General features: G+C 40.7%; 1 protein-coding gene across 1 annotated transcript in view; it reads right to left on the bottom strand.

Annotated features, from left to right (window-relative positions):
* Positions 1-231: 231 nt before the first annotated feature.
* The window catches only part of slc35f1 (solute carrier family 35 member F1), a 146,978-nt gene continuing 127,609 nt past the window's right edge, over positions 232-19,600 (bottom strand). Inside the window, exons 4-6 of the mRNA XM_078400187.1 lie at positions 8,244-8,403; positions 3,578-3,734; positions 232-253 (exon numbers count right to left, since the gene is read on the bottom strand). Coding sequence (XP_078256313.1) covers positions 247-253; positions 3,578-3,734; positions 8,244-8,403 — 324 coding nt within the window. The 3' untranslated portion in view covers positions 232-246. The remainder of the gene's footprint in view (positions 254-3,577; positions 3,735-8,243; positions 8,404-19,600) is intronic.

Below are 19,600 nucleotides of genomic sequence, written 5' to 3'. Positions count from 1 at the left end.
CCATCCATCATTCAAGTAGAGGCAATAGAAATTTAATAATTTTAGGCCTTGCTCATCAAAGGTTAGCATATACATTTTTAACATCTGTGTAGTCATTTCAAAAATATTTAGTCCAAAATACTTACAATCCACTCTACTGTCCTGTTTTGTGCAATGTAATAAAAATTAATGAAAATCCATTTTACATGGTGTTACTACAGTAGTTCAATTCAACGATATCGTTCAATCTCTGAAGTCTCACATCCATTAATGTCTTGAATGAGGATGGAATAAAAAGAGAAAATGTTGAAGAAAAGGTTCACTGAACCTGGTTAATTAACTTTTTTATTGAGGGCCATATTCCAATTAAATTGTTCAAGGATTATTTTAATTGGCACACCATAGATTAACGGGAAACTGGCCCACTTCACCAATGCTTCATCCATGCTGACACTTATGCCACTCTACAAGAATGCCAACTAGGGCTTAATAACAGGAACCTACAAGACGAGCGGTAATGCCGGGTAACTTTCCTTTAATAGGGATGCTTTATTTGCTTTGTGACGGCTGGAACAACTTGCTCCTTAACTGCATTACAATGGGTTCCGTCAATGCTAAAAGAGAAAACAACGATAACTTCCATTCCAGTCATTAGCCTGAAACCAAGAGGTCATTAATTTAAGATAGGAGTTGCATTGCAGCAACTACTGCAGGTGAATAGGGATGGAGAGTTGAATACAATAAATGGACAATTATACATCAAGAATGTATTTTTAAAAATGGGTAAGAAGGAACTGCAGATGCTGGTTTACACCAAAGATAGACACAAAATGCTGGAGTAACTCAGCGGGTGAAGCAGAATTTCTTGATAAAAGGAATAGGTGATGTTTCGGGACGAGACCCCTTCATCCGACTGAAAGTCAGGAGACCCATCAAAAAAAAGGTTTCATACCTGATGAATTAAAACCTGGTGACCCTGTCTATTTAATCCCTTAGTACTCAAGAGGGAGTTAGATTTAGCTCTTAGGGCAAAAGGAATCAAGGGATATGGGGAAAAAGCAGGAACGGGATACTGATTTTAGATCATCAGCCATGATGATATTGCATAGCAATGCTGGCTCGAGAGGCCAAATGGCCTACCCCTGCACCTATTTTTTCTATGTTTCTACTTGATTTGTAAAGTGATCTGAAAACTCTACCAAGTGACAACTAGTCTGCCCGACTGCACAAGTTACAATCGAGAAGCCCCAACAAATTGTATGGGCCATTTATTTATTCAGATTAATTTTAGATTTCTCCATTCCACAAAGAAATGTTTAACTTCTTTCATCGCTTTAAAACAGACTGGAGGGTGCTGAGTGCCATAAGGAGGCCCATAAGTAATTTAGGCTGGAAAGAACATTCATTTTAGTTATTTCAATTCTTTCTCCAGAGAGAAGTGTAAGAGATTAACATGGCACAGATCACTGGGTATTTCTATCAGAACAGGTTCTAAATTATCACCAACAACTGAATTTGCATCAGAATACCAAGAGATTTTGTAATTGTATTAAATATGAAAAGAGCAATTTTGTCTTAATTCTCAGTGCATCTTTATACAGATGCTTCATTCCATGATACCTGTGCCCAAGAGTTGATCCTTGTCTTCAGGGACTATCATTCTTCACTTTTAGAATAGCCCTCCTCCCCCCTCTCATATCCACCCTCTCCCCCCTCTCATACCCACCCTCTCCTTCTCATATCCACCCTCTCCTCCCTCTTATACCCACCCTCTCCCCCTCTCATACCCACCCTCTCCCCCTCTCATACCCATCCTCTCCCCCCCTCTCATACCCACCCCCCCCCCCCTCATACCCACCCTCTCCCCCCTCTCATACCCCCTCCATCCCTCTTCCTGCCTCCCATACCCACCCTCTCTCTGCCTTCCATCCTCCACCCCCCTCCCTCTCACCCATTAACACCCCCTCCCCCCTCCCATACCTCCTCCCCTGTCCCATCCCCTCTCTTGCCCCTTCCATACCCCATACCCCCTCCCCTCTCCCTTTTAAAATTTAAGTTAAGATTGTAAAACATCAAAACTCCTCCAAATCTGCTATTCCTAATTAATGTAAAAACAGATCAGGGAGGTTAGTGATTGATTCACTTTCAATAATCCATTTTAAGAAATGTTTGTACCTTTGCGTCTTAGCAAAGCTATTAATTTTTGCCGATGTAAGTTAGTTTTCTCAAGCTTTGTGAAAGCTTCCAAGTAAAAAGATGAGAATACCTGGAGCCAGGGTGCAAATGCCTTTGCAGCTGTGCTCTGGGACAGGATGAACCCAAAGCTCCCTCCAAGCTAAAGTAGTTTCTTGCCCAAACCACAATCACGGTCTGTAGGATTTCCCAACTTTCCATTTGATGACATGGCCAGTGAAGATGTGGAAGTGTGTCCTGCAATGTCCCTGCAAACAGAACCAGAATCTCTGGAGACAGCAACTTCTGCACTCACTTCCTGCTGCTTATGTTTCATTTTTTCTTAGTAAGGTCTATCAGCCACCCAAGCATATGCGATCTGCTCCCCCCCCCCCCCCCCCCCCCCCCCCCCCCCCCCCGACTTCATTCATAGGCTTGGGCTCATCTTTATCCATAAACGAGACGTGTTGTGGCCTGAGTGGACATTTCAAGAGAAACAGCAGCACACCCACTCATAGCACTGCCGCAGCTTGAGGTGAGAAGCCCTGTAAGTGCTAGAACCCTGATGTCCATTATTGAAGGAATGGGTCAGCTACTAATTATTGCGAACTGCCCATTATCAAGGTAAGGGTGGTATTATGTGCTCAAAACTGCGGGAACAGTTTTGGAGTAATGACAAAGTAAAAACATAAAATCCAACTTGCACTGGCATTACCTCACTCAAGTGTCACTCACTCTTGTCTAAAAATGGTCCAATATCCAGGCAGAGATTTTTTTTTTATGTCGACTTTGAAATAAATAATGACCACAGTATGTGGTAGATTATTACCACCTTGCAGCACAGTTTGTTTAGCATCACATCTGAAAGGCAATACATGGCAAATGTGACACCTTCAATATTTCATTGCAATGACCACCTTGATTAGTAGGTGCTGGAGCAGAATTTACCTTTTCATTTAGAAATGCAAGCAGCGAGTCAAATGCATCAAGGCAGATTTATCCACCCTCAAGCCTACCATTTTAAACTGAAAAAGGCTCAGATATGTATGAGATTAGGTATTGGCATAAATTCACATTAAATGCCATTTCTAAGAATAAAATGGTTCGACAGTGGGCCACAAAAGATCAAAATATTATGAAATCCATCAAGTTGAGCACAAAAATGTTCTAATGCTAAAAAAACGGAACAATTTTCCAGTACTTTGTGGCAGAAACGTTGAAACGTTGATTACTGGGAACACACATCAGATATTCAAGTAGGCAACATGCCACAAAGTTAGAAAATCACCCCCTCATGTGAATTGCTTTGAAGTACAATGATGGTTATTAGGCTAAAGGTCAACAATTACATTCTCGTAGATCAATCACACCATTTGGATAGTTAATTTGATAATCATATTTTTAAAGAATGAGAAAAAATACTCACAGCTGTATGCCGCTGAAGAAAGAGCCAAACAGCCCAATCATTCCTAGAAACTCCACCCGGCTCAAATTCTTCACAATAAATTCCTCACAAACATTGGAAATGCCATATAATGTGGCGCCTGCCAAAACTAGCAAATCTCCAAGCAGCTTATTATCACCTGGCCAAAAGAGACAAAATAAAATCAATTGCAGAGTTAGTTTTGGACATATGATAGAAATTTTTCTGAACCAAAATAGCAAACACCATTTCCTTCACAGGTGTATAAGTACGTTGCACATTATCAATTTTAGAGACGGAATCTTACTTGCAAGTCATGCATTAAATGGCATGTAAAGAAAGTACTTCAACATTATAAAGACTGAAACCCAATGAACATAGATAGAAAGGCATATTATTCAAGTGGAGGTTGGCTTTTAATCTGAGGTGCATAGAAATTATTTTGAACCTGAAATCAGAGATAGCCAAGGATGAAACCCAGAGCTGTCACTTTCACCACACCTCAGGCATTCAGCTTGCATCCGTGCTTGGACCAAGACTGAGATAACATCTGTTTACAAATGATGCAGGGAACATCAAAACTGAACAACAGTGCACACGTCATTGTTGAGTAAGTGCCATTCGATGACACATAGAAACAAGAAATTGCAGATGCTGATTTACACAAAAGGACACCAAGGGCTGGGATAACTCAGCTGGTCAAGCAGCATCTCTAGAGAAGATGGATAGATGACGTTTCACAGGCATGTGAGTGAGGTAAAAAAAAAAGAGCCGAGCGCTTGCGTGAGGTGTAAAACGGGGGTACAAAAATGGGAAAATGTTGAAAATTTAAGCCTCTTTTAGTGCATTTCAAAGTAAAAACAAACTAATGTGAATATGTCACTGTACACTAATAACATTTTGAAGTAAATTTGCACATTAATTGATAATCAGCCCAAAAAGGTGGTAATTGGCTTTTCTGCTGTGTTTTATATTTTAACCCTGTCTTAATTAATTTAGTTATATAATCTTGCACTTAAATTTAATATTTACTCATTACAGTTCTACCACTGATTTTCTGGCATTCTTGTTTCCAGAGCTTTGCTGGTTTATCCAGCAGGCCAAGGAAGTCGGCTATGGGGATAGATTTGCTGGCTCCAGCTGGACTGGAGTTCCAGAGCCCCGGCCGCAGGTTGCAAGTTCAACCCACCAATCGGCCGTGGAAGTCTCGATGAGGTTGAGATTATCTGCCTTGCCCAGCCTAGGTGCCACTTTTTCGGGGAGACTTCCAGGGCACGGGGGATTTCTCGCGGAACCCCTAGCGACCTCTAGCAGAACCCTAGTGTTCATTACAAGTCTATACATCGTTTTTTTTTTCTTTCTTTCTTTTTTTCGATCCGATTTCTCTGTTTATTTGGCAAAATGAAAAACGCGGAAATCATGCAAAAAGCGCGGAAAATGGATTTTAAAAACACAGAAATCCACGAAACGCAGAAAAATTCACATGCCTGGTTTCAGGTCAGGAAATTCTTCAGACTGAAGAACGGTCCTGACCCAAAACATCACTTATCCATGTTCTCCAGAGATGCTGCTTGACCCGCTGAGTTATGGCAGCACTTTGTGCCACTTGATAACACCCCAAATGATACTTCCTATCACTATGCTGCTTGCAGAAAGGCTAATGGAGCAGATTTTGGTATATAATAATAATAATAATAATAAGCATTTATTTTATATAGCGCCTTATCGGGAGCTCAAAGCGCTTTACAAGAACAATCATAACATAAAAACAAACAGACAAACTATCCTAACGGAGAAGCGGCGAATAAACAGCGCCAGCGTCCTCTCACGTCAGGGTCCGGCAGTAGACAACAAAAAGCACAGGACACACAGATACAATTTTTACACAAACAGCCATCACAGTGATTGCTCTAGGCACACCCTCACTGTGATGGAAGGCAAAGAAAAGTCTTATCTCCTCCTCATTCTTCTCCCGTGGTGCCACAAGGTGATCGAGGCTCCCAACTTTTTGAAGCCCCCACCGGGCGATGGAAAGTCCCAGGGCCGAGCCGAGCAGGCCGATGAAAGTCCTGAGCCCCCACCGGGCGATGGAAAGTCCCAGGGCCGAGCCGAGCAGGCCGATGAAAGTCCTGAGCCCCCACCGGGCGATGGAAAGTGCCGCGGCCGAGCCACGCAGGGCGATGAAGGGCCTGCGAGCGGGTCGATCGTACCTCACGCTTTGGGGCGGTTGAAGCTGCTACGGCTGGAGCTCCCAAAAACCGGTCGCCAGCCAGGGATCTGCGAACTCCCGACGTTGCGGTCTGCAGGGCCCACGGCCGAAGCCTCCGAGATGGTAAGTCCAGGCCCTGCGACCGGAGTCTTCAAGGTCGATCCCAGCTGGAGGCCGCCGACTCCACGATGTTAGGCCGTAGCGCGAAACGGAGATACGACACGGTAAAGGTCGCATCTCCGTTGAGGAGGAGATTAGAAAAAAGGTTTCCCCCACCCCCCCACCACCCCCCCCCCCCCCCCCCCACATACACAGAGTTAAAAATAAAACAAAACGTCTTTTTTTTGTTTTTTTGTCTATTGTCATCGTTTAATGTATGTGGCTTGTGCTGTAAAGGTCAAGGCTTGTACAATGACAATAAATCAGACTTGTGGAGAAACAATGTCCAAATTCCCAAAGCAGGGGCATATTTGAAGAGGGGTTGATTAGCTTGTATCTGGTAGTTCTGGGACTATATTTGTTTACACGGCAATTTTCCTACAAAGAGTTATTTCTTGTTTTATGTGGGCATATGGAGAAGCACAACCATGGAATGCATCACCTGAAATAATGTTAGAAGCAGATTCAGAAGTTTTCAAAAGGGAATTAAATGCATTTGATATGGAATAATTCATCGGGTCATGGAAAAAACCAGGGTAGTGTGAATATATGGATGACATTTCTTTCACAAACCTACATCCCATATAATACATCAAATAGTCTCGGAACTGAGCTAGAGGTATTACTATTATACGTTAATTTTGTAAATTTGTGTTTCCACTGGGGGATACGATTTGCCACAATTGTACAAATTAAATAAGAATGCACACAATCGATAATTTTTAATCAATATGATTAATATATGGAAAATTGTGGAGAGTTCTATTGTTTTTATATCAGTCACTGAGTACATCATCCTACATTTGGTGCTGATAACAAGTGTGTATACATGCTATAAGAAGTGTGCGCATTAAGACAGTGAGGAGAAAGTATTAATGTATTCACTGACTAACCATAGAATATATTGTTTTGGCATAAACTACAGCTGAGACCTGGAAGGGTGCTAAGAAGTAATTATACAAAACAGTTTCAAATTCATTATCACCAAGAGAACAAAATCTTGGTGTTTTTTAATATAATTAAACAAATTAAACAACATAAGTTAAATTGGCATCAAGCAGAGTTTGAAATTATAAAGACAATGGTGGGTAGGGTCTTTATTTAGGAGATTCTGCTACATTTCTAAAACAAACATTCTGACATAATGCTCTGCTTGACAGTATAGTGTCAGCCAATCCAAAGTGTGACAATATTTTAGAACTGGTCTCGTTATGGTATCATTTAAGCCATACATGAAACATCAAAATGTGTTTGATCACAATATGACACGTGAATTTATGCTTTTATTATTGTAACGTACCTTGAAGCATGAAATAGATAGCAAATAATCAGATATAATCTAATGTGCACATCTGTTTGGTTGATTATATGATTCAAAGTATACGACAGCATCAGCTTTAAGAAACACAAGTTTTAAATTGTCAAAAAGAGCTCTTTATAATAATGTAATGGTACGGTAGTGCTAATGCTCAGCGTGCAATGTATCAATTGTAGATGTTATGGTAATATGGTGCTGAGACATGGTATGATGCTTTATCCATTCATTTATCCCTGATATTTTATGTTTTTAATTTTCTATGAATATAAAATTCAATTATTAACATGTCTGAATGTGTATGATCTATTAAGATTATGGGTTTTAAGTTGGAACTCTCAACTGAAAGATTGACATTTTCCATCACTAAGAAAGGTGTGCCTGATTTTATGTTATTTACAATATTTACATGCACTGACAACCATTTCTTATTCAGGGCAGATCAACACAATGTATTGCAAATTCCTCGCTGTGTTAATACAATGAAAAATACATGTGCAGCTGTATAGGTTTAAAGAAGTAAAATTGCAGGGGTCTGGGATAAGTACAGAGGAATGGAACTGATTAGTTACTCCTCCCAAAGAGCAACCCTTGATATGACGGCTTCTGCCTGTGCTGTTGGAATCGACATTCTAGCCATGATGTACTAGACGGATGATCAAGGGGGTAAATCTAATTAGCTTGAAGCCATAAAGCTCAGTGGATTCCTGAGAATAACAAATTTCACATGTGCCTTGGAAAATTGTGCGATGGTAATCATGTATTGTCTTTCTGCTGACTGGGTAGCATGCAACAAAAGTTTTTCACTGTACCACGGTAAACAATTAACTAAACTAAAACCTTGTTATTGTTAACTCCACTGACATAAAAATGTTTGGAATATCTTAATTTTTCAATTATAAAAGCTTTATGAAAAAGCCACGATTTGTGGTTTGTACAAAATATTACAAAGTGATTCATTATGTTTTCTGTAACGGGTAACTCACCAGCACCTTGATGTCTCCCAACAAGAACGTCCGCCCCCACCATACATCCCATTCCCAGCAGGCACACCCCGACTCCAATGAAGTGAAAAGCCTTGTATCTCACCAGCAGGAAGAACCAGGACAGCAACAGAACCACTGGGATAACAAAACAATCTAAGAGCTGCAACACACAAAAAGAGCAAATGATTCCAGGCAACACATGATCGATAGCTTTTACATTTGACAATTTTTCATAGAGCAATCGACATATAGACTTCAAATTTCCCTTCCTGGGTGTCTCAGATAATGACCCTTGAAATCTGTATGTTATCCTGCCCAATTATTTTTATATCCTGCTGTGCTATTTTGAGACCTGCTGGAAGTCTCTTTAATAGATGTCCCAGGTGCTGCTGCCAATAATCGTTCTAAAACCCACAGAGTGGTTCTGACAATCAAGTTAAAGTTGGGCTTCCATGTATGTACATCCTCATCATGATATGAAATCTCACTGTGTCCCAAGAATGGAATAAAAAATACAATGTCAGAAATAAACATAGAAAATATTAGAAATACTCAACAGATTCAGCTGCATCTGTGGTAAGGGAAACAGAGTTAAGGTTCATCACTATCATTCAGAGCTAAGAAAAAGGGTAGTAAAGGGTTGACTAGTTAAGACAAATGTAGGTCCCTTGCAGTCGGAAACAGGTGAATTGATCATAGGGAACAAGGAGATGGCAGACCAATTGAACAACTACTTTGGTTCTGTCTTCACTAGGGAAGACATAAACAATCTGCCGGAAATAGCAGGAGACCGGGGGTCTAACGAGATGGAGGAACGAGATGGAGGAACTGAGGGTAATCCAGGTTAGTCGGGAAGTGGTGTTAGGTAAATTAAATGGATTAAAGGCCGATAAATCCCCAGGGCCAGATAGGCTGCATCCCAGAGTGCTTAAGGAAGTAGCCCCAGAAATAGTGGATGCATTAGTGATAATTTTTCAAAACTCTTTAGATTCTGGAGTAGTTCCTGAGGATTGGAGGGTAGCTAATGTAACCCCACTTTTTAAAAAGGGAGGGAGGGAGTGAGAAAACGGGGAATTATAGACCAGTTAGCCTAACATCGGTAGTGGGGAAAATGCTAGAGTCAGTTATTAAAGATGTGATAGCATCACATTTGGAAAGTGGTGAAATCATCGGACAAAGTCAGCATGGATTTATGAAAGGCAAATCATGCCTGACGAATCTTATAGAATTTTTCGAGGATGTAACTAGTAGAGTGGATAAGGGAGAACCAGTCGATGTGTTATATCTGGACTTTCAGAAGGCCTTCGACAAGGTCCCACATAGGAGATTGGGGTACAAACTTAAAGCACACGGTATTGGGGGTTCAGTGTTGAGGTGGATAGAGAATTGGTTGGCGGACAGGAAGCAAAGAGTAGGAATAAACGGGTCCTTTTCGGAATGGCAGGCAGTGACTAGTGGGGTACCGCAAGGCTCAGTGCTGGGACCCCAGTTATTTACAATATATATTAATGATTTGGACGAGGGAATTGAATGCAATATCTCTAAGTTTGCGGATGACACGAAGCTGGGTGGCAGTGTTAGCTGCGAGGAGGATGCTAGGAGGCTGCAGAGTGACTTGGATAGATTAGGAGAGTGGGCAAATGCATGGCAGATGCAATATAATGTGGATAAATGTGAGGTTATCCACTTTGGCGGCAAGAACAGGAAAGCAGAGTATTACCTGAATGGTGGCCAATTAGGAAAAGAGGAGATGCAACGTGACCTGGGTGTCATGGTGCACCAGTCATTGAAAGCAAGCGTGCAGGTGCAGCAAGCAGTGAAGAAAGCGAATGATATGTTAGCATTCATAGCTAGAGGATTTGAGTATAGGAGCAGGGAGGTTCTGCTGCAGTTGTACAGGGCCTTGGTGAGACCGCACCTGGAGTATTGTGTACAGTTTTGGTCTCCTAATCTGAGGAAAGACATTCTAGCCTTAGAGGGAGTACAGAGAAGGTTCACCAGATTGATCCCTGGGATGGCAGGACTTTCATATGAAGAAAGACTGGATCGACTAGGCTTATACTCGCTGGAATTTAGAAGACTGAGGGGGGATCTTATTGAAACATATAAAATTCTTAAGGGGTTGGAGAGGCTAGATGCGGGAAGATTGTTCCCGATGTTGGGGAAGTCCAGAACCAGGGGTCACAGCTTAAGGATAAGGAGGAAGTCTTTTAGGACCGAGATGAGAAAACATTTCTTCACACAGAGAGTGGTGAGTCTGTGGAATTCTCTGCCACAGAAGGTAGTTGAGGCCAGTTCAATGACTATATTTAAGAGGGAGTTAGATGTGGCCCTTGTGGCTAAAGGGATCAGGGGGTATGGAGAGAAGGCAGGTACAGGTTACTGAGCTGGATGATCAGCCATGATCATATTGAATGGCGGTGCAGGCTCGTAGGGCCGAATGGCCTACTCTTGCACCTATTTTCTATGTTTCTATGTTTCTAAATTCTAAACATCAACCTGGGGGAAATGGATGAGAAGAGAGAGAGAGAGAGAAAGAAATGCTGTAATTGTAAGGCACAAAATATTGAAATGCTGGAAGAAAACAAGAGGATGCTGAAATTCTGAAGGTCCAATAGCATTTGTTCAAAGAGATACATGTGAATTGAGGATATTTCATCAGAATTTGTGGATTCCAATGTTAAGACCCAAGGGATGTAACACAATTGGTCAGAGAATGCGGTGCTGATCATTACGCCTATGTTGCACTTTGTAGGAAGTCAAAGACAGATCAGAATGGAAGTTCAACGGAAAATTAAACTGATGGGCAACTGAAAGGTTGGAGTTTCATTTATGGTATTCAAAGGGTGCTCTGCAAAATAGTCACCCAAACCACATTTGATTCCTCCTATGTAGAAGAGACCACATTGTGAGCATCAAAACCAGTAAACTGAAGCAGAAGTACAAGTGAATCTCTACTTCACCTATATGCTTCCTTGGATGGTGGATGGAGAAGAGGGTTAAAAAAAGAGCAAGTGCTGCATCAGGTTGTTCCTTGAGGAGAGAGGGAGTTGGGGCAGATGGAAGAATGAACCAGAAATTGGGGGAATAGCCTCTTTGGAATACTGAAAGGGGATGGGAGGACAAGATGTACCTTGTGTTGATATCATGTAGAAGGTGAACATATTGGGGAAGATGGCCAGTTTAAGTGGAGGCTAGAGAGGTGGAATATGTGGACAAGAGGAATCCTAAACTTCATCTGGATGGGCAGATGGTGTGAAATATGAAGTGGGGGAAGTTATTGCAAATGAAAGCAAATCTTTTTTTCTAGATTTGTATCAAACGTCATTTGAAATACATCAAATCTGCTGCTTCTAACCAGTGATTGGAGTAGAAAAGCTGACCTCAAATCCACTCTCCCTTGCATCGGCCTCTCACCTTTGCTATATCTGACTGCACTAACTGTCATTAAGGTAACCATGAGGTAGACCAGGGGTAAGGGTGATATTTGTAGAGGGAGATCCTGTATCTTTGGATCATTTTTTTCCTCTCGTATTCAGGCAAATATTCATTGATACAATGCACAGTTCCAATCTAAATTTGTCAAAGAAGAGTACTAGAATCCTGCTTTTACTAGTTAAAGGCATCTGACTGCCTGAGACATGAGGGACCTTTGAACAATGGATCATATGCCCCCTTGCAATTGCCACTGATGAATCATCCAAGTTAACAGGCCAGTAAGATGACTTTGAACTATTTTGAATTCCTGACTGCATCTTACAGAACAAATAAAAATCACCTGAAATCACCCTGGCTTTCTGCAATAACTCAGTAAATTAGGAAAGTTTCAAAAATAATTACTTCAGGGATTTATATGGATTGAGTGACAGTTGAGATAATTGATTCTTGCAATAACATTCCCAGAACATTGTTCAGCTTTCAAATATTTTTTACCCTTTCCTTTAAAGACGTTGAAAGGCATGAATGTTCCTTAAGTAAATAATATATGTATACACTGAATTCTGAAGTATTGATTTTGTCCAAGTGTCAAACTAAACCTCAACTCAAAGTGAAAAGATCAAACAGGACTTCGCTTCAACAATATCAAGGGCTCTTGCAACTCTCCAACCACCAAACCTGGGAATGTATAAATAATTAATTCCACAATGCTCCTAACCTGCAAATCAGAGATGATATATTGATTTAGTAATGTGCTTAGAATTTAATTTTAGTTTCAAATGAAGTACCTTAGGAATAATTTTGACATTGGAAGATAAAGGGAACAATATTGACGTTCAGCCATCCTTAATACATTTCTCTCAATTATAATTTTTATTGAAGTCAAAACTATTCCCCCTCATTATAAATTTTTGTCTGAAGGTAGACTTGATTTGTATTTCATCAAATGGCTATGTCTTGATGTAAACAAGTAAGTGGCTTAATGGATTTCATTTAAGTTAATTAAGATATATTTTGTTCATATCACACTGCAAAATTTAACCACAACTCTGAAAATGTAAACTTATCTTCTTACTAAAATACTAGAACTAAACGTTGGTACTTCAATTGTGTAAACAATTGAAAATTCAAGCCCAAATAGTCCACAAAAATTGTTCTAAAAATTGTCAATGACCAAAAGTGTAATATTTATTCAGTGTGCAAAAAAACAAACACACTTCACCTCTAATAGGCATAAATTATATGAAACTTTTGCAAGAACTGTGCAGGTTAATGTATGACTTTTTTTTGCCCTTTTTCAATTCAAAATACATGGTCACAAGTATGTTTGCAATAACAAGGAACTGCAGATGCTGGTTTATACCAAAGATGGATACAAAATGCTGAAGTAACAAACATGGCCTGCTCAGTTACACCAGTAATTTGTGTCTATTTTTGTTACGTATATAGTCACCTGAAAGCAGCGCCACAGGTAAACAGTGATCGCACATGTGCTTTCATCAGCCAAGGAATTGGGACAGTGTAATACAGCTGCACAAATCGTTAGTTAGATCACACTTATTGTGCACAGTACTAATCACTGGAAGAAAGGATATAGGAAGGATACATTTAACATAGGATATATGAAGGATACGCAATACAGTACAATCTAGATTGCAAACTACCAACTAGTTCTGAGAATCTCTGTCACTCTCCTCACCTTACACCTATTGTTTTTAGACAAATTGATTATGGGGATAAATTTCTCAGTGTCCATCCTATTTTTAGCTTACATATTTTTGTATATCTCTATCACGTCACCCTCACCCACCACTAATCTCCTTTGCTCCAAGGAAAACAAACTCGGCCTATCCAGTCTCACCTTGTAACTGAAATGTCCTATCCCTGGTGACATCCTGACAGACAATAGACAATAGACAATAGACAATAGGTGCATGAGTAGGCCATTCGGCCCTTCGAACCAGCACCACCATTCAATGTGATCATGGACGATCATTCTCAATCAGTACCCCGTTCCTGCCTTCTCCCCATACCCCCTGACTCCGCTATCCTTAAGAGCTCTATCTAGCTCTCTCTTGAATGCATTCAGAGAATTGGCCTCCACTGCCTTCTGAGGCAGTGAATTCCACAGATTTACAACTCTCTGATGAATCTCCTTGAACCATCACGTCCTTCCTACTATGTTATAATCAGATCGGCACACAGTGCTGCAGTTGTCACCACCATTAGTTTCCTATGTGTCAAATTATTTTGTTTAATATGAATGCACAGATGTATTTGTGTTTTCAGATGAAACTCTTCTGTTAATGAAAGTAGTAAACTGGTGCAATTTGTGAAAAGAGAGTTGATACTTTCCCTGGAATTTAGACAGGGGGGGGCGGGTAAAAAAAACCTGGAGAAGATTACAGTGAGTAAAGACCTAGGAGATAATATTTGACACTATTCTGCAAACTATTGCTAGAGTGATTTCAAGCCATATATTTATTGTAGATTTTTCACACTTCTATTTGTTAATCTACTTCTATATTTAAAATTTATCATTTAAAGTAATTTCTTTATATCAATTACTTGGTTCTCTTGAGAGTAAAGAGAATGGCAAGTATTACTAAAGGTTAAAGGAATACTTGAATTTAATCAGTCTTCTGATCCTTCATTCCACACAAAATGCTACAGGTGATGATGTCACTTCACAAAATAGAAACTTGCTTCACTTCGTCAATAAATAGCATCAATAGTTTTTAGCCCCGCAGTTATGATAATCTATGACTTAATCCACAGAGAATGAATTGTGGATGTCTGCACTGTAATTCTGCTGCCCAGCTCCAGGGACCTGGGTTTGATCTTGACCTTGTGCTGTAGTTGCAGGGTCTAGACAAACTCTCTGTGACTCACTGGGTTTCCTATGGGTGCTTCCTCAGTTTCCTTCCACATTCCAATGACATGCTTGTAGGTTAAATAAGGTAGCAGCATAGCATCGTAGAAATTTACTCTGGAGAAGGAATATATTCTTCATATTGTATTTTCTGATTACGCAGGCCATGCAGATAAGCATAATGAATGCCAACAAGAATTTGAATAATTATATAATATTTTAACCTGGAGTTCCATTTTGTTGATATTTGTATAGCCAGATGCACCTAATCCCTGGCATTTTTTGGGGTTTCCATTTTGATTTCCTAAAACACAGATGAGATCATGTTGTTTACAAAGGGATTTTAGTTATTGCTGATTCCCTTACTGTGGTATTAAGACTAATTTTTACAATATTAGTGCATGAGCATGCCTCATCTTGTTCTTGCTGGGATAACTTTGACAAAGGATTGTTATCAACCATTGCAGCCAAAAGGATGTTTTTTTCTGACAACAATATCTAATTAGAAATTTTGCACATTGCTGCTAAATCTGTTATTACTTCATTACCAATATTCACACCTGGCGGCAATATTGTAATTATCAAGCAGTGACCATTTTTGTCTCCACAAGATAACAATTTTTATTCAGTTGCTCAGGAAATATTAAGAGGAAATAAATAACACTGTTTGATAAGAAATTATTTACACTATTTGTTGTACTGGAATCTCTTTTCTCTTCCATCTCCAGTGTAAAGACCCATAGAGTCGCACAGAGCGGACGGAAACAGGCCCTTCGGCCCGTTGCCAGCTGTTACTATCTCCAGATGTGGGGGGTGGGATGAACTGAACTTGTAACCAAGGCTTTGAATCAGAGCAGACCTCTCATGCAAATCCTGCATCACGCTTCCTGGAACCTCTGATAAACTTTGACAAAGACATTTAAAAAAATATTTAGATTTACAAGTTAAGATCTTTAGAATGATTTCACAAATAAATTAATTTAAAAAAACATTAAAATATTGCAAAAAAAATTAAAATATATTAAAGTAAGGCGAAATAAACCAAGCAGCAACTAGTGATTAACTTCCTCCACAGGGTTGACGAGCCAATTTGAATGCGTGGTTGCACTTCGCATCCAGTCCCTCAGCCAGTCCTTCCTACTGTGAAGCTGAGGGGCTGGGGATGCAAAGTGCACTTCCTTCCTTTTATACAGAAGGTCTATGAGCAATGCTGAGTTCACCTATATGTGTAGGAAGGAACTGCAGATACTGGTTTAAATCGAAGATAGACACAAAATGCTGGAACAACTCTCCTGGACAGGCAGCATCTCCGAAGAGAAAGAATGGGTGAGGTTTCGGGTCGAGACCCTTCTTCAGACTGATGTCGGGAGTGGGAGGTACATAGATGAGGAAACACCGTACACCTTTTTCATACCTTACACTTCCTTATCTATGTACTGCCTACTCCCCTGAATATCAATCTGATAAAGGGTCACGACCCGAAACGTCACCCATTCCTTCTCTCCAGAGATGCTGCCTGTCCCGTTGAGTTACTCCAGCATTTTGTGTCTTTCTTCGAGTTCACTAACATTGCAGACAGTCTGATGAAGTGGTTTCTGACCTGGTCTCAGACTGTCGCCATGATCTGCCAATATCAGACATGTGTTTGATCGCCAACATTTAATTCCTGACAGTTCCCTCTGGAACATTTGGCTGTTAAGCACCTGAACTCAGACTAAGTATCTTTTCTTTCCTATTGCTGCATGTATTTTCAATATTTCTGGGAGCATTGATTTTGTGCTTACAAATTGAGAAACATTTACAAAGACTCATTATTGGGACATTGTATGAATAGCATTTCATTGTGGGTCCCTTCACTGCAAACTAAATTACACACACAAGGCAGCACTGAATAGCCATTAGAGTCTGAAACCCCACTCCTTTGCACGCTCCAGCTTTGTGTTAGGTAGTAAGGGAATTAGGCAAGTCCTCATCTGGGTTGCAGTGGCTGGGGATGAGGGCTGAGGTGTTGGAGGTGGGTGGGTGTGGAGGTGTGGAGGGATGGCTGGAGCATGATTTTGGAGGGAGACGGGGTGGGGGGGGGGGAGGAGAAGCGTGAGATTTAAAAACTGATGGAATTGACGGGGTCATTGGGGTCTCGGGGAAAGGAGCAGCTGCTGGCAAATGATAGGGAGGTCATGGACAGGGTTAGGCCTGGAAGTCAGGAGGAGAGCCAGGGTGAGGATTGGCTCCCAGTGATTAATTAGCATGTGGGTCCAGAACTCATTGATGTTCGATGACCTGAGGGTCACAACGACTGCTAAGACTACATTAATAAGGCAGGATCCAAGCCCCAGAACCCACTGCTGGGACCTGCTCCTGTTAAGTAATGGGTCTCATCACCATTGAAGCAGGTTGCTGTTGAGTGTGGCATGGATACATGTCTCAAGCATTCTCCTGGGCATGATAGTCAAGCATGCATTGCTTGTTCCAGGGTAGTGCTGTACAAGTTCCAGCTCCTCTGTCTGCAGCATAGTGGATGCATCTCAGGATTAGAAAGAAAGCTGTGGAATTTGGAATAAGCCCACGACTTTTCTTTGACAAGGGTATTTCATTGGAATTGAATTGTGCAGCGCACAGTAATGTGATATTGTAGGTTCTGATTTATCACGCTGTTGTTTCTGTTCCATTTCGCCAAAAATAGAGGTAAACAGGGTAAAAGGTTACACAAATTACTTTTGGAGCAAATCGATATTTTTCTTTTAAAATAAAATGTGATAACAGCTCTAATAGCTGCCCATGGTCTCAGAACATATTAATAACCACGGGAAAATCTCTACTAATTGCACTCATTTTCAGTCCTTCAAGGAGGCTCTGAAATTAACTTGATTCTTGTTGGCATATGGCACCTGAAAGGAACATTTCAAAGATTTTCAATTATAATTCCTTGATAACTTATTGGAGCAACTGACTACTGTACCTCTATTTCAAATATTACTTGTGCATGGCTTTGTTTATAGTTTAGTTTAGAATTTAGTTTTAAAGATACTGCGTGGAAACAGGCCCTTTCGCCCACCGAGACCACGCTGACTAATGACCCCATACACTGGTGCTGTCCTACACACCAGGGACAATTTACAGACGTCAATTAACCTACAGATCTACACGTCTTTGGGATGTGGGAGGAAACTGGAGCACCTGGAGGAAATCCACGTGATCACAGGGAGAACGTACAAACTTCATACAGACAGCACCCGTAGTCAGGATCGAACCCAGGTCTCTGGCGCTGTAAGGCAGCAACTTTGCTACTGTGCCACCAGAGGTTTTCATCTTAATGCGTAACTGAAGGTCATAAAGGTATGATTTGCTGATAATGGCATTGGCTTACTATTGTCACATTTTCCAAGATATATGCAAGAATTTGTGTTGTGCACTATCCTGGTAAATCATACCATTCATGAGTACATCTGACAGTGCAAGAGAAAAATAAGCATTGCAAAATATAGTGTTACAGCCACAGAGAACATGCAGATAAATAAAAGTGTTTTTCAATGAAAAGTATAAAGAATGACAGAGATGTGAGTGGTCCTAGATGATAACAGCTGTTTTCTTGAGGCAGCATGAAGCACAGACGAAGTCTATAGGCAGAGGTTAGGGGGAAGGGAATAGTTTGTGTGATAGACTTGCTGCAATTTATTGCATTCTTCGGGAGAGCAGTTGCCATTCAAGCTGTGATGCATCCAGGTAGGATGCTTTCTATGGTGCATCTGTAGAAGTTGGGAAGAGTCATTGACCTGCTAAATTGCTTAGTCTTCTGAGGAACTAGTGTGTCAGTGTGCTTTCATAGCCTTAGCATCAATGTAATTGGCGATGAATTGGTGATATTTACACCCAAGAACCTGAAGCTTTCGACCATCTCCACTTCAACACCATTGATTGAGACTAGGGCATATACTCCATCCCACTTCCTGAAGTCAATGTTGCTGATTTTGAGGAAGAGGTTGTTGGCTTGACACTATCCTACTACACCCTCTATCTCCTTCCTCAACTCTGTCTCATCAGTATTTGAGATCAAACACAATAATGATTTGTGATCTTTGGTTTGTTTGAGATTATGTGAAAATGTTTCATTCTGGTTAGAGAAAGAATGAGTATTAGCCGGCAATGTTCCTTTCTCAGCTGGAAAATATTAATTCACTGGGCCACATACATAAATGTCCAGTTAATTAAACAGCATTTATTCACAAAATGCTGGAGTAACTCAGCAGGTCAGGAGGCATCTCGGGAGAGAAGGAATGGGTGACGTTTCGGGTCGAGACCCTTCTTCAGACGGAGAGTTGTGAATTTGTGGAATTCTCTGCCACCGAAGGCAGTGGAGGCCAATTCACTGGATGAATTTAAAAGAGTTAGTTAGATAGAGCTCTAGGGGTTAGTGGAATCAAGGGATATGGGGAGAAGGCAGGCACAGGTTACTGACTGTGGAGGATCAGCCATGATCACAATGAATGGTGGTGCTGGCTCGAAGAACCAAATGGCCTGCTCCTGTACCTATTTTCTATGTTTCTATGAAAGTCTGAGGAATCATAAAGGCAGACTATTATCTAAATGAAGAAAGATATGAAATACAGAGGGATCTAGGTTTTCTTGAGCATGCAAAATATAAGCAGGCAGGTGCAGCAAATGGTTGGGAAGGCAAATGGCATATTTGCCTTGATTGCAATTAAATTAAAGTTGTTACAATTGTACAGAGTACTAGTAAGGCCACAGCAGTACTGTGTACAATATAAATCTGATTTTAAATTTAAAACAATTTAAAATTTTACAGAGGGCAATTTAAAACTGAGGTTTGCAGGAACAACCTCTTGCAGAGCTCGACAAATCCCAACACTATCCCAGCATGTGTTGGAGGATGAATTATTGGAGTAGTTAAAGAGGGAGTAGGTACCTCTCCAAGATCAGGGATTTTTGAAAAATCAAGAAATAGGGGACCAGGAAGAACAGAAGACAAAAAGAGTTGAAAAGCAGGGCAGGCTTGTGGGTTGGAGTTGCCTACACTAGCTCTTAATTT

Source organism: Rhinoraja longicauda, chromosome 5 (assembly GCF_053455715.1).
Source record: "Rhinoraja longicauda isolate Sanriku21f chromosome 5, sRhiLon1.1, whole genome shotgun sequence".
In the NCBI taxonomy this organism is placed as follows: domain Eukaryota; kingdom Metazoa; phylum Chordata; class Chondrichthyes; order Rajiformes; family Arhynchobatidae; genus Rhinoraja; species Rhinoraja longicauda.
Note: the sequence above shows the minus strand (reverse complement) of the source record. Positions and strands in the feature narration are given on the sequence as shown.